This window comes from Fundulus heteroclitus, chromosome 6 (genome assembly GCF_011125445.2).
Source record: "Fundulus heteroclitus isolate FHET01 chromosome 6, MU-UCD_Fhet_4.1, whole genome shotgun sequence".
NCBI lineage: Eukaryota > Metazoa > Chordata > Actinopteri > Cyprinodontiformes > Fundulidae > Fundulus > Fundulus heteroclitus.
Genome location: NC_046366.1, coordinates 10,145,078 through 10,160,218, shown reverse-complemented (window position 1 = coordinate 10,160,218; position 15,141 = coordinate 10,145,078). Strand labels below are relative to the sequence as shown.

General features: G+C 41.0%; 1 protein-coding gene across 8 annotated transcripts in view; it reads right to left on the bottom strand.

The window, feature by feature from the left end:
• Nucleotides 1-15,141, bottom strand: part of carmil3 (capping protein regulator and myosin 1 linker 3) — a 136,183-nt gene that overhangs the window by 98,274 nt on the left and 22,768 nt on the right. For all 8 annotated transcript variants that reach the window (XM_036138018.1, XM_036138017.1, XM_021310251.2 and 5 more), the window contains exons 3-5: nt 3,472-3,522; nt 1,285-1,344; nt 1,075-1,196 (exon numbers count right to left, since the gene is read on the bottom strand). In XM_036138018.1, the coding sequence (XP_035993911.1) occupies nt 1,075-1,196; nt 1,285-1,344; nt 3,472-3,522 (233 nt within the window). The remainder of the gene's footprint in view (nt 1-1,074; nt 1,197-1,284; nt 1,345-3,471; nt 3,523-15,141) is intronic.

Here is a 15,141-nt window from a genome sequence, read left to right as displayed (position 1 = left end):
TAGCGATACTTGTTGCCACAAAGTGTTTTGCAGGATATAATTTGCCATCCGAGTCACTATTATGCACTGCTTTGTATAAAGTTTCAACAACAAAAAAAAACATCATAGACTACGATCATAACGTTACAAAATGTGGAAAAGCAAGTAAATGGGCCAGAACGCTTCACTGTATGCACATTTATTATGAGAGGATTACACCATCACGCTGTTGCTTTCGGCACACATAATGCGTAATCCTGTTTGTCAACAAATCACACACACCTGACCACATCCGTGACCTTAATCCTTACCTTATCACCACAATCATCGGGCACAAGTTATTTTTACACCACCTGCATTTTTCACTTCAGCACAGCAGAACCAATCAGTTACACGCTTGTGTAATCAAACCCACATCATTATCTCTCCCTCTGTTCTCCCTGCTCTTTAGCGTCTTTAGATGTGCTCTCTGGATGCAAGCATCTGCCGGGAAACGAATGAAAAACAGCCGTTTTAAGTGGATAAAAGAGGATGGAGATGGACCTTGCAGGCCTATGCAGGTCAACAAGCGGAATGGAGTCAAAACCCATTGCCTTTGGAAAATGTAGAGGAAATCAAAGACTGTGAATCCTATCCTTCCTGGTTGCATGCTCGTACAAAGGTGAACATTTATTTTGCGTGCGTCTTGAAAAAAAACGGTAATCCAAGCATTTCTTTACTGTGTTTCCTAAATGCCCTGTGAAGAACAGAGGCCACTTAAAGAATGGCTTCTAGCCTGTAGAGTTGGGTTTACTGCTAAGTCGCTGCTAGTGGGTTTTACAGCTGCTTTATCTTCTGCACATAAACTGCTTTAGAAAAAAGTAACTGCCAACTCAACTGCTGCTGAGATCTAACACGTACTGAGGAAATAAAGCTGATGCAAATTACAGCAAAGATAAAATAGAATATGACTGCTGAAGAAGAAAAAAAAAAACGAAAAGAAGCCAGCTTGCCAACACGAGGGCGACCGTTATTCATCTTGGCCGACTCGTTAAAGCTCAGAACATAGAAGACAAAAACACATAAACAACTATTTTCCTCCCCTTGAAGGCTTACGCATAAATGGAGTTGTTGAAGACCCGGGAGAGGGCGTAGTTGATGTGGTTGACCATGTGATCCAGCTGGTCCTGGGTCTGAAGCCTCAGAGAGTAGGTGGTCTTGTCTGTATCGATGACCACCTGTAGATGGGCATGAGGTCAGATTATTCTGCTGTGACAAGTTTATACTCATCAGATGGTCCACACACGGATGAAGGGTGATTCTGACCTGGAAGTCTGGGTAGGTGTTCATTGCTCTGATTTCCAGAAAGTTGAAAGTGACCTCCACCTGACAGAAAAAAAAAAAACGGGGATTAAATATTCCTTTGGTTTCCAATGATCTGCATAACATAATCCATTCTTTAAAAATCTGTTAAGGATGGCTACAACCTAGCATTAATTGGACCCTGGAGTTAAAGAGTCATAGTCATAGTCATAGTCTGCTCAACCCAAGAGAACATTAATGTGATTAGGATATCTATGACTGACCCATAATAACTTCTGCTGAGTTTGGTCCTAATCATCAGCCCTACATATCTATGACTATATTTACACCAGATTATAATCAGTGGAACTTTTAGAACAATGTTTTGACAGTTTTAACACACAAGTAAATGAAAATACACAATTTTATTGAATTTAGTAATATTGAACCAGTTTACAATGCATGTCGACTTCAAGACACTTTTAAAAGCCAAACAGGTCCAATTCCAATGCAGCTAGACATAAACCAGTTTGGTCTAAAGTGATTTTATATCAGTCAAATCCATCCTAATACGACCCAAGAATACAGTCAGATTCGGGTCAAATTACCTAACAGGAAAGTTTGTAGCATGGGAGGAGACATGGCATATGAGGAAGTGTTTGTTCTTTAAGCTCTTCTCTCACAGACGCTAAATTATTGTTGTTTTATATATGAATGTCTGGCTGTATCTAGCCTCGATTGATGTTCACAGCTAAACGTTTCTTGAGATCCCACAGGGAAACGACACCCATGCTAACGCTGCAAGGACACTGCAGACAAGTATACCCACAGCAGGTAAAGAAGGTCCTGAAATGTCAGTTAATGATTAAAAACAAAGTCCGATCCCTCAACACATACATCTTGCCAGGCATCAGATACCACTGGTAGAATAGCTTGGCGAAAGTAGGAGATAAGAAGCCACTGATCCATAAACAAGAATGCTCCTCACAATGCATGGAGGGTTCCAGCCAAAACACCTTGAGATTGTATGCCAAGGAGGAGGAAGGTTGAGGGTTATTGAGTGTAAAGCCATTATCCAGGACGACACAGCCAAGAAGGCCCCTAAACAAGTTAAATGAATGTATCAGGAAGCAGAAACCCTGAGAATAGGAAAGGAAGGGACAAGCATGGAGAGACAAGCCTCTACATGACAAATACCAACACCATAGTAAGAGTAGAGACCAATATCAAAAAGCATACCAGTGGCCGAAGATGGCTGGACTGATGACGAGTACAAAATCACTAACCATGGCAGCACAGGAATGAAAATCATAACCGTTAGGGTCTATCAAATCAGACATGGCCCAAAATCAAGGCTGGGCAAATTCTTCCCTGAAATAGTCCAGAATATCATAGCTGGATGTAAGATAATGGCAGGCAAAGAGTACATGGATCCCATAACCAAATGGCTGGAAAAGTGTATAGGAATATCTAGAGGCATCAAAGAGGAAATGGAGAAGTTGTGGAGAGTCAAAGCCTCAGTGGTCAGTGTCCTAGGCCAGTGATTCTTGGTGCACTTGGCTTGTGACCCTGAAGCTGAAGAAGTGGCTCCAGCAGATTCCAGGAACAATATCTGAGCTGTGTCCAAGTGCACAGTTCAATGATCAGCTATGGTACTACACAGAGAAAGAAGTTTGACAGACATTTACATTCGATTTTAGACCTCCATTAGACATCTACATTTGGAGAAGATGGCAAAGAAAAAAATGTAATCGTTGAATAACTGAGAGCTAAAACAAACCAAATCTCCTGATTTCAAGTTGAGTCTGCTCAGCTGATTTACTGAGCTTTAAAAGCAAGACAGTGAAACTACTGCATGAGACAGAAGGGGACCAGAAAGAGAAACAAGGATTCTCTGCCTGTCTGTTTCCGGCTCAGCTAAAGATCATCCCATTTTACTGGGAAATCAAAGTAGGATTAACCACAATTATGATACCTTTTTTTTTTGCATTTTCTTTTTCAGATACCCTTCTGTTGCCTTAAACCGATGGCAACGCATCATTTTTATTGTCAGTATTATTACAAAACATCATCACAGTTGTAAATATGATTTCTTCATTTCTACTCAGACAATTCTTTTATTTCATTTTTTTTCGTTGCCTCTGCATTACCATGAGCTCACGTCTGGCAAGCTAAAGGCATTAAATTCCACTGAGAGCGAGGAACATTTACCTTGGTGGGCACTTTGACAGCGAAGAGATACAGTCTCCATGTTGCCAGGACCTGAGGGGAGAACACATTTATTTTTCTGTCGCTGAGCCGGAAATGCAAAGATGCAAATCACAGCAAAAAATAGCACGGCACAAAACATCATACAAAGACAGCAAATCATCTCCGCAGTTCATCCAAATGCCTTGTAAGTCAAACGAAGCACTCTAAACATTAGCCCGCTAATGGCGGCGGGTTAGACAGAACGAGAAAGGAGTATAATGATGAGCCTGCGAGTCATGTGACAGACTCATTTATTTCAGTAAGTTGTGTTGATGGAACTAAGTAGCAATTATTCAACAGATGCCTCATTGTGCGAGAGAGGAAATCATTGGTAAAACAAGAGGGAGACGGAAGACAAAAAAAAGATGACGAGCAAAAAGAGAGGTGCTTTTGTCGGAAAACGAAGGGGGCATTACCATTTTAAAGTGTCTGGAGTAAAACAGGAGAAGCAAAATGAGAATATATTAATATTCTGCCCACCCTATTAATCTCATTTATAATTCAGAAATCCACAATTAGCATACCCCGTGAATGCACTGCGCATCTCTGCTCCACTCAAACCCTTTCTCTGTCTATGCTTCACACTTCCTCTGTAGTCTTCCAGTCCAGCTCTTGGTTCCCTCTCTGTCTCACTTCTAATTCTATCCCTTGTCATTCCTCTGAATTTTTTCATCTTCTTGGCCTATCCCTAATACCTCCCATCATCATGCTCCACACTGTATGCCCCCTCTGTGTGGTTTTCGCCCATAACCCCAACACCTCACTGCATCCCCTTGTGCCCTTGGCCCCTTCCTCCCTTCTCCCAGACTCCCTCTTCACCCTTCGCGATTTCGTTTTTTTTTTTTTTTTTTTTCTATTCTTTTTCTGCTCTGTCGCTTTCAATTCCTCAAGGCCTTTCTGTGCTGAATGGCTAATGGCGCCCTGCAGAGCGGCGGAGGGAGGAAGAAAGGAAAGGAAACGTACAAAGAAAGAAAGAAGAGGGGAAGGGTAGATAGAAACGCACAGACACTTGATTTTTTTTCCCCTGATAATGGACTCCTCAGATTCCCCTTAACTATACCACACCCTCACCCCAGCGAAGCCGGCGTCACATGTCAGCCCTGGTCTCTTAAATAAACAGACATGCATAACGGACTCCAACAGAGTTTAGAGACAAAACTAAAAAAGGAGTTATAATAATAACTTCTATCAAAATGTTAAAAAATGAATGCACCTTCTCTCAAGATCCGAAGTGAAAAATGGGATTTGCGAACAAGTCTCTCAGCAGCTATGAATTTGGAGAAGAGCAGGGCCCTTAGAGATGGTGACGAGCCGGGACATAGACAACTAATTATGAAGTGGCTAAAAAAAAAGCCTTGAAAAGGCCTGCAACCTGACAAAGGGCCTCTACATGTAAACAAAGACATCAATAATGCAAGCTCGACAAAGGGCCAGCTGGATCCTCTGAAGCAAGCCTGTTCTGACGACTGTCTCCCATCTCAATAAAGTATCATTCATTGTCTGTTTAGGCATCATTAGGGACAAAATTATCTTTACTTGATTGTGCTGCACTAAATTATAAAAAATGTTAATGCCGTTAACATCGTACAACAGAGAAGCAGTTCGCGAAGGCTGCAACTTACCACCTACTGTATATGCTGTAAGCCAAACATCAAGTATCTGTAACAAAGCAAGGCTGGCAAAGCAATGTTCAAATCCGCAAAGAAACAAACAGTTGCCCCTTTCAAACAAATACAGCACAGGCAGCAGGATGAACAGGCATTTACAGACAGCGCCTCAAAAAGTAACACACGAGGTAATAAATGGTGATACATTTGAATGATACAACGTTAATAGTGCTATAATTCTATTTATTTAAAGGAGCAATAAGTAAAATTTGCTTATTTTAGATAGAAAAAAACAAATAAATAATGATTTGAAGAACTAAAGGTAATATTTCAGATGGACTATGGTATGACGTCACACCGCATCTCTCTATTTCAGGGATGTTTAATTACAGTCCTCGAGGTCCGGTGTCCTGCAGCTTCTAGATGTGTCCTTGATCCAATACACCAGAGTCAAATAATCTAGGGTCTCATTTGTACAACTTTGCGTGGAATCCATACTAGAAGGGTACGTACGGCAAAAAAAAGAATATGGTGTACACCAAAAATTTATAAAACCATGCGCACCCACACCAGCACACAACTTCCCTTTATAGATCCCAGCTGTACCTGAACATTTGCGTACCTGGGTCTGCCTCAGGTTAAGCCCTCTACACACCCAGATTCAACCATAAATGGTCGATGCAAAGCACCTCATGAATGTTAATGTGTGTAAAAAATGGGTCTGCTGATCGTTTTTTTCCATCATGGTGACGTAGCAGCCACGGAGGAAAAACAAAGAAAATCTTCGAAGAGAGGCATTTATTAAATGGGAAATTCAGAGGTTAAAGCAGAGATGTTGCCCACATTAAAATAACTTGTTAAAAATTAAACACGATTGTTGTTTTCAACATCAGATGAAAGCTTTCCTCGGTGCTGAAATTCCCATGAGGCTGTGAGCTGGGATCGACATTCAGAGGAGGGAGGGGGACCAGGAAGAATGAGAGGTTTCCCCCACAATGATACCCCCCCCCCCCAAATAAAGAAAATAAACAAATCAAAAGTGACACAAATAAACACAGCAAAAAGCATTTTAGGCACACGATGGACGCTGTATTGCATGAGTTTGAGCGGTCAGCTCTGATATCAGTCCCTCTGCGAATGATATGAGCCATGTTACATGGAAAAACCCCTCCTTCATCTTGTCACAATAATCTGTTAATCTGTGGAACGCGTCACCCTGGTGATCATCGGGGAGAGGAATGTGACGGTAGAAAACCCCGATAAAGACTTGTGCAGACTTTTATTTAAGAGTTAAGTTGACATTTTTTTATTTATTTAAAAGGTCCTTTTGTATCGTTATGTGTCACCAGCGCAAGTATGAATAACACTGCAGTTGTGAGTGCTTGTGATAAAGTCGATCTATGATTAAAGTCCGATATGGAGTGAAATTGAACGTCTGAGAGGAAACATTATGCGGTTTGGCTGCAACTCACTACTTTACCAGCTGCGCTGCCTATCTCCCTTGTCTCCAAAATGAGCGTACGCATGAGTCAACTTTGCCTTGCGGAACGCACATTTACCTCTCAGGTTTTTTTTTTTTTTATATAGATCCCAACTTTTGCATGGAAAGTGGCGTACGCACGTTTCAGGCCCAATTTTGTGCGTACGTGAGCTTTATAAATGAGACCCCAGGTCATTAGCAGGACTCTGGAGAACTTGACTGCATGCTGAAGAGATAATTCGGCCATTTGATTCAGGTTTGTTGGTCAACAACAGAATAAAATCTCTCTCTCTCTCTCTCTCTCTCTCTCTCTCTCTCTCTCTCTCTCTCTATATATATATATATATATATATATATATATATATATATATATATATATATATATATATATATATACACACATATATCTAGCTATCTATCTATATATATATATATATATATATATATATATATATATATATATATATATGTATATATATATATATATAGTAGTAATTCAAAATAGCATGTCCAAGAAATTTACAAGATAAAAGCCCAATATATACGATATAAGAATGCTCTAATTATGTGCAAAGATCACAGTATGTCCTTGTGAGAAGTGATCTGAGAATACCCACTTGTCTTCAGATAAAGAAGCCGTCTCAAAAATGTATTAAGCCACACAAAAAAAAGAAAAGCCAGCTGTTTAATATTAATTAGCACAGCCAGTCAGAGCTCAAGAGAAACCCCAGCAGTAAAAATCAGACTCCGTGCCCTCCTTGTTGTATTCTTTCCGCCAACACTTGTCCTAAAGAGCTCAAAAGCCTAAAAGCTGCTCAAAGATTGCTGTCGTGTTTGCGACGAGATGGTCAGCTTCTTTGAAGTGGTCAGCCAAGCTGCCAGCAGGTGACGGTCTGAAAAAAAAAAAAGCTGATGAGGAAGTGGCAAGAGAAAGGACTGGAATGTAAAGATGACGAGCTGAGGGGTACGGTGGTGCCCGTGCTGTGATGGCACAGTGTCAGAAGCTCCAGTTCAAAGAAGCAGCCAGCCAGCAAGCCTGACCCGGGAGCAATGCTGCGAGAGGAGGATGAGACTCGTGTGTCATTCAGGGGAGCCTGCGCACCGCACGCACAAAGAGAACAACTTTGTCTCTCTTCGCGCACACACACACATACATGAAGGAGGGCAGAGGGCAGGGGCTTATATTAATCTTAAACTGTCAGGCTCTGGGTCTTGCACTTCAAACGAGATGACGGAAATCAAAGCATTTCTCTGGACGGTGCATGATCGCGTGCGCGCGTCCGTGCGCTGCAGCATCGCCTCTGAGGAAACAAGCACGGGGCGGCTGCCAGATTTGGTCACCAGAGGTATTTTTGGCCCGGCCACAAGGGCATCTCAAAACATGCGCACAGAAAAGCCCCATTGCACTAACATCAAACCAAACACATGCTAACATGTCACACAGTCATGCACATAAAGAGACTGGGGAAAATACCCATTGGACTTTTTCATATTTCATCACGTTACAACCGCTGTCTTTGATGCGTTTTAGTGAGCTTTTATTTGGTAGTGTCACAAAGTAGTGAATAACTGTAGTCGAAGGAAAATGATACATTATTCAAAACATTTAATTGAGTGCTTTTGTTTTCAGAACCCCTAAGTGAATGCTTTGTAGAACCACCAGCTGCAATTACTGTTGCAAGTTTTCTGTACTTTTTGCTTATTGTTCTTTACAAGTTCAGTCAGATTGAATTAATGTCTCAACGCTATGGTTGTATGGTGTTAATGTTAATGAATTTTGCAGTGATAATATCACATTGGGAAAAAAAACACATTTTATTCCAAGCATGAGCATCTGCTGCAAGGCCACTAGAACCACCAGGGTGAATCTTACATTTGGCATGCAAAGTTTCAACTCGTAACACAATTATTGCAATCCAATTCTTAATTTGATTCAGGTCTGGACTTTGACTAGGCCAGTCTAACATTCAACACCTTCTACTGTAGCTCTGGGTGTGTGTTTAGAGTGGTTGTCCAGCTGGAAAGTGCTTCTTCCACATTCTTTGCTCTGTCTCCTACTGGCCTTATGGCAAACAGCAGACAAGAATTCGTAAGGCTTTATTTCGATAATGCTAATCTTTTTGCCTGTATGCCATGAATGCAAGATTTTGTGGAATGCACAAAGTTCAAAATTATTTATACCCTGGAAGATATTATTTTCTAATATGAGACAGGGATCTATAAAGAGAAAATAAAACAATCTGAAAGGAGTATCATTTTTGGAAAAAAAAGGATATCTGTTCTTAATCAATTTTACCAAAACATTGTTAGTCAATAAAGGTTTATACCCTTCTTAACATTCAATGGAAATGTCTAATATTACATACACCTCAAACCCATCTTCTAATTGCTAGCTGCCCTTCTGCATGTTTTCACTGATATTTTGATTATTTATCTTTCTTGGTGAGCTCCAAGTCTTGGAGGTTTGAAGCCCTCCTTGCATTCACCCTAACCTTTAGCTCCCTTCACAGACTCTATCGGATTCAAGTCTGGAGTCTGGCTGGGACGAGACAAAACTTTAATATTAATTCCAGTTTGAAAAAAGTTTTGAAAAATAAAATAATACTATAGGCCTAAATCCGCCAAGGCATGGATGGGCAATTGATTTTAATACGGGGCTGCATGTGAAACCTAAGCTCTGCTGGAAGGCCAAACCAACAATAACAAATCTAGTTCTCCTTGATATGAATATTCTCCTGTCATCAAAAGTAGTAACTGACGTATTTTGGTAAGCTTCTACTGATAATCAGAAGAAAAATGTGGAAATATTTCTATAAATACATACAATTATACTGTAGCTTGAACAGGAAAATACTTCAGTAGAAACAGTGAACAGTAAAAACAGTCAATACATGAGAAATTAGTTTAGTTTTCAGCAAATTAATCATCACAAACTAATCATGAAAAGGTATTTTGCAGCACGAGGACTTCATTTTAGTTGTTCAATGACTAAATTCCAGTGCACTGAAATCTGGCTGAATGTCTGAGGTGGACATGTAAAGAACGGCTGTGAGGTGATCTTCAGCAATAGAGGATCTGCGTGTGGATTTGCTGAACTTCATCGCTTGAAAATGTCTGTTCATATACAAAAAAGTAAGTCCCAAGAGGACTAGAATCTTCTGAGCATGTCTCATCATGTGTGGGAAGCTCTCCTCTTTGAGGGGAAAAGTAAAAATGTAGCAGTGAGACAGACCTCAGGTGTGTCAGGCTACAGGTCAATGAGTCTCATCTAAACTTTCTTGGGTGCATTACCCACAATGCAGGTAAGGAGAGAAGAAAGCTTTTGTATTTCACTCTCAATTGTCCTGAAATCTCCCGGAGAACTCAACATCCAGTACTTCGAACACGGATGAGTGTCTCGAAGAGGCGATCAGCTGATGGTGTGGTGTCCTTCAGTGTCGGCGAGTGGCTGAGGATGTTCTCCTTCGTTTGGCTTGAGAGGAGCAGTAGCTTTCTCGTGAAACCTTCACCAAGCTGTACCTTTCAATCACTAAAAGGCCTTGGATTGCAGTTTGACATTTAGTTCATCCATTAGTGCCATCGCATCTAGAGGAAAAAAAAAAAATCAAGGTCTGTGATCCAGGCTGTATCTGAAAGCTGTGGGACGTAATTTCCTTTGGTCACACAGCACTCCTGAAACTCTTCTCTCAAATCCCAAAAGCATTTTAGCCTTTTGCCCAGGCGGAGCCCCCTGATAGCTGTGTGGCAGCTTATCTCCCAATGTTCAGTTTCATTTTCCTCCAAATGAACAACAAAAGGTCTGAGATTCAGAGCTCTTGCTCTGAGAAGGTAACTATTTTAGTCACAGCTTGAACAACATGGTTCATCTTTAACATTGACTTACAAAACAGGTCTTGGTGCATGATACAATGTAAACATGTCAAATTCTTTCCTGGATTTGTCTGTGTACCTTTATCCTGCATCCGCCTCCGGACTTCAACGTTTTCCCCGTCATATTTGAACACCCATCAGATGTCACACCTACAAGCTGGTCTCATTTCAGACCCAACTTCTCTAAACATGCATTTATGCATCGCTCCACTAAGAGATCACTTCCAGTTTTTGTCCCTTTCAGTGACTGCATGGCTGTCACTTCCTCCATGATAGTAAATTTTCCTCCACCCTCCTTGTTACCAGAGAGGGGCACATTCCCAAAAGAATGCCTTTTTCTCTAGGCATATTAAACCCAGAGTCCACCAAACACTCCCTCCAGTCTCGGTCCATGAGGCAGACACCTGTCTACTTTTAAGACTAAGCTTAAAACTTTACTTTTTGACAAAGCTTATAGTTAGAATGGCTTAGGTTACCCTGAGCTACCTCTATAGCTATGCTGCTATAGGCTTAGGCTACTGGAGGACATCAGGGTCTATTTTTTCTCACTCTACTGAGTTCTCCTACTGTTCTCCAATTTGCATTGCTTGTCATCATTTCAGCTTTTTGTTCTCTCTCTTTTTTCTTCATAGTAGGTACACCTGGTCTGGCGTTCTGTTAACTGTGACATGATCCAGGGAAAACAGATCACCCGCTTTTACCATCTAATGTAGAACAGATTACTGGATCAATGTGTGCTTCTGTGCTTTTTTGTCTCTCTCTTTGTGTCTCTGCTCTGTCTTCTGTAACCCCAGTCGGTCCAGGCAGATGACCGTTCATACTGAGCCTGGTTCTGCCGGAGGTTTTTCCTTCCCGTTAATGGGGAGTTTTTCTTTCCACTGTCGCTTCATGCTTGCATAGTATGAGGGATTGCTGCAAAGCCATGGACAATGCAGACGACTCTCCCTGTAGCTCTACGGTTCCCCAGGAGTGAATGCTGCTTGTCGGGACTTTGATGCAATCAACTGGTTTCCTTATATAGGAAATTTTTTGACCAATCTGTATAATCTGATTGAATTTAACTTTGGAAAGTGGCTTGAGATGACATGTTTCATGAATTGGCGCTATATAAATAAAATTGAATTCTTGGCAAATTATAGCATAAGCATAGCATAAGTTATAGCATAACTTGTCTCTACAGCTGCGTCCCTGGATGTGCACATTTTAGTAAAAACTCTGTGATCACAGTATCGTGTCAGCTGTCAATTAGCGATCACTGGTCAAACATCATTGCCAAGCTTGTTATTGATTTGAATTTAAAAATCAAATTGAAAACAAGAAAAAAAAAGAAAAAAGAACTCCTCCGCTCTCGTTCCCCAACGTTTCTCTCACAGAATGGCGATGCAGGCACAAATGTGTGCCACTACGCAAAGAAATAAGTAAATAAATTAATGGGCAAAAAATGCTGCTGCTATAGGACTAGGAAAAAGTTTGCAACTGCGTGAAGTGAATGACTGGATATTTTGAGATTGTCTTTGGGAAGTCTGTCAGAGTTATTTTGTAATTTCGCCTGGAAGGAAATATGGCCTAAAGCGACACAGTACAGCTGAGCCTCACAAGAAATGTAAAGCACCACAAATTGCCCTGCATTGCCGTTCAACTTTAATTCATAAACAAGCCCCCCCCCGCGTCAGCAAAAGGGAAATAAAAACTAACATATACATAATATACATTTGGTATCTGCGTTTCACAGGTGAAATTCTGTTGCTTAATTTCATTCTGACATGAAGCTGATGACAGCTGTCTTTACAGACATTAAATAATAGCCACAAGTAAAAAAAAACATCTAGTAATTTTCTGACTTTTCAAAATTTGAACCAGTCAAAATACATGTTTTTCTGTTCTTTTTTTCTGTTTTTCAATTTGCTATAAATACTGTACTTCACAGATGTCCCACACATGTACAAGCGCTGCTCTCCTGTCTGGCCCGTGGGCCACATGAAGCCATGCAATGCTTAGGTCTGGGCCACAGGGATACATCATTTGGGGCTTAACTGTGGTTGTTGTGTTGACCAATTCTGTCCAGAGTTGTGGATCTTTGCAGCTCCTCTAATGCTCCCACTTCTGCCTTTAAAAATTGGTGGCTGATTTTCAAAACCTCAGAGACGCCACAAATAACGGAAGAAAATTGTAGATATAACAGGTTTGCTCATACAGTGTGTAGTGTCCGGTCAAAGAACAAGCACAAAACACATATTTCACTCACAAACATTCAGACGGGAAATCTCGCAAAACCTCTCGAAATCAAACGTGAGATCAGAGTAACTCAAAATGCCGTTTTGTGTTTGTGAATAGTTTGTGAATTAATTTCATCAGAGAAAAAAACATTACAAAAAGAAAATGTGTTAGTTAAAGTAGTGGAGACGTTGCGAACGTTTGCTACACTATGATATGGAGGCGACTTCTTGTGGGTTTTTTTTATCTCCTTGCTTTCTGATTGGCTACTCGTCACATCCAACAGGCGGCGTGCTTGTTTTTCCTCGGGGAACACTCCACATGCTAGGATATTGGTCCATGACAATCCAACATGTTGAATACCCCCAATGCAAAAAGGGAACTAGAAGTAAGTAATTTTTTGTTGAAAGGAGTGTATTTGTCATTGATTTGAGGAGTTACATAAGATTATCTGCCAATGATATGAGTGTTTTTAGCCCCAAAAAAAAGATAATTAGATATACTGCACTTACAATTAGATGATGGAGGTGAGTTGCTCCTGTTTTAAGTGCAAAGATCTTATTCCACGGGCAAATAATTTAACTGGCCTGTTCAAATCACGGACAAATACACTAATTTCAGGAAAGTTTTACTTGCGTTTAGTTCCCTTTTTGCAGTGCCTGATTTGAGGTCGGAGCTTCCCAACGTCCTTCAGAGGAGACTAGATCACCCTTAACACACCACACATGGCAGGGATATCTCATGAGATTATTTAAAGAGCCATCCCAATAATCTGGGTTTCCTTAAGAAGATCTCAAGAGGAAGATCGTAGGGAAAAAGAAAATCAGCATAATTACGTTTCCGTGTGAACCCGACATTACTCAGATGAAACAACTCTGAAATTGAATCACCCGCATGTCTGATGGACTTATATTGCACTGGATTGTATTTAGGAGTAACAGAAAAAAAGAGCCTTTTACAAGCCACTTCAAATAAACTGCACAATGTTTACAGCTAAGTAAGAAAATATTGGATACAACTTGCATGTCTCTCAGATGCATTCCATCAATATGAAGCTAAGTCTGCTTCAAAAAATGCAACACGACCCTGCAATCTATACATGATAGTGGAAATGGAAACGTCCTTGCTTCTGCTGTATGAGAAACCAATAAGGAAAAGAAAAAGGAAATCTAACGGCACTCCAGATTTATTCAAGAACACAAAAATCGCAATCAAGAGATGCCATACAAAGATTTTAGAAATCAATGTCCTGGCAAAAGCCCAAATTAAAATATGACAGGAGGGAAATATGACAATGTGTGAACGTGGCGGAAGAAATGCAGCGAGTCACTGGGGTTAAATGCTTGAAGACAGATGGAAAGGAAGGAAGGACAAGTGTCTGGATTGAAAAGAGAGACAGGAAAGGAGTAAGATGGATAGAGACAGAAATACTCTGAGCTGCCTTTAAGTCCTGACAATGCAGGCTCACACTCATTCACACTCTCTCTCTCGATCACAAGGGAAGAGAGAAGGTCAGCAGTCACACTTCACAGTCACTCCGCCACAGGCTACCCAACATGTGTTAAGATAATCAAAAGAAATTTCTGTCCTAATTACAGTGCCGAGCGCTCGCCACGCGCCATCAGATGGTAAATCTAGATGCTTGCAGAGAAAATGACTTTGTGCAGGCAATCTCGCAGCGAAAGAGACATAAAAAGAAATCCATGGTAATGTTCGCTATTACACAAGCATATTTCGGAGCAGAGAGAGGCTGCCAGGATGCAGGATTCAGCCGCAAGCGCCGCGCATCTCTGCTTTACAGCTTTGTACTGCGCCTTCCTTCAGAGCCCAGGACACAGCTGGGATTCTCTGGAACACTGAGTCATCTAGCAGGCTCACTTTCACCATCTTAAATTATGTAATTCACAGAAAGGGCTTTAGGCTTTGTTTACTATCGGAGCTGACTTGTGTAGTATCAAACAGGTTTTCGCAAGAATGGCTTAAAATTCACAGGACCGGAAACCTTCTTGAGCAAAGACCGCCAAGCTGATGATTTGTTGTACTTCTTTAATGTGTCGCCTGGTTTCCTTAGACCACAGAAAACGTGGGGCTCAAACTCTTGAAAACAAATAAGATGAGTTTCTGAAACGAAAAAATATACATTTATGATCGAGACTGAAAACTCAAACTTGCTCAAATGAACTGTGCTGACCAGGGTAACACACCCAGGTCATTTCCAACTGCTGTTGCACGGTGCCTTGCAAAGGTACCGGTGCTGTTTGAAGCTTTTCAACAATTTCCACATGACAACCACAACATTTGTGAAAAACGGCATCATGAAAGCCAAGGAACACAGCAGACAGATCAGGGAGAGCTGTGGAGAATTTGAAGAGGGGGGGGGGGGGGGTTAGGTTACAAAGCGCGCTTTAAAAATGTAGCGCACTGTTGGATCTTCCTTCTGAAAATGGAAAGAATATGGTA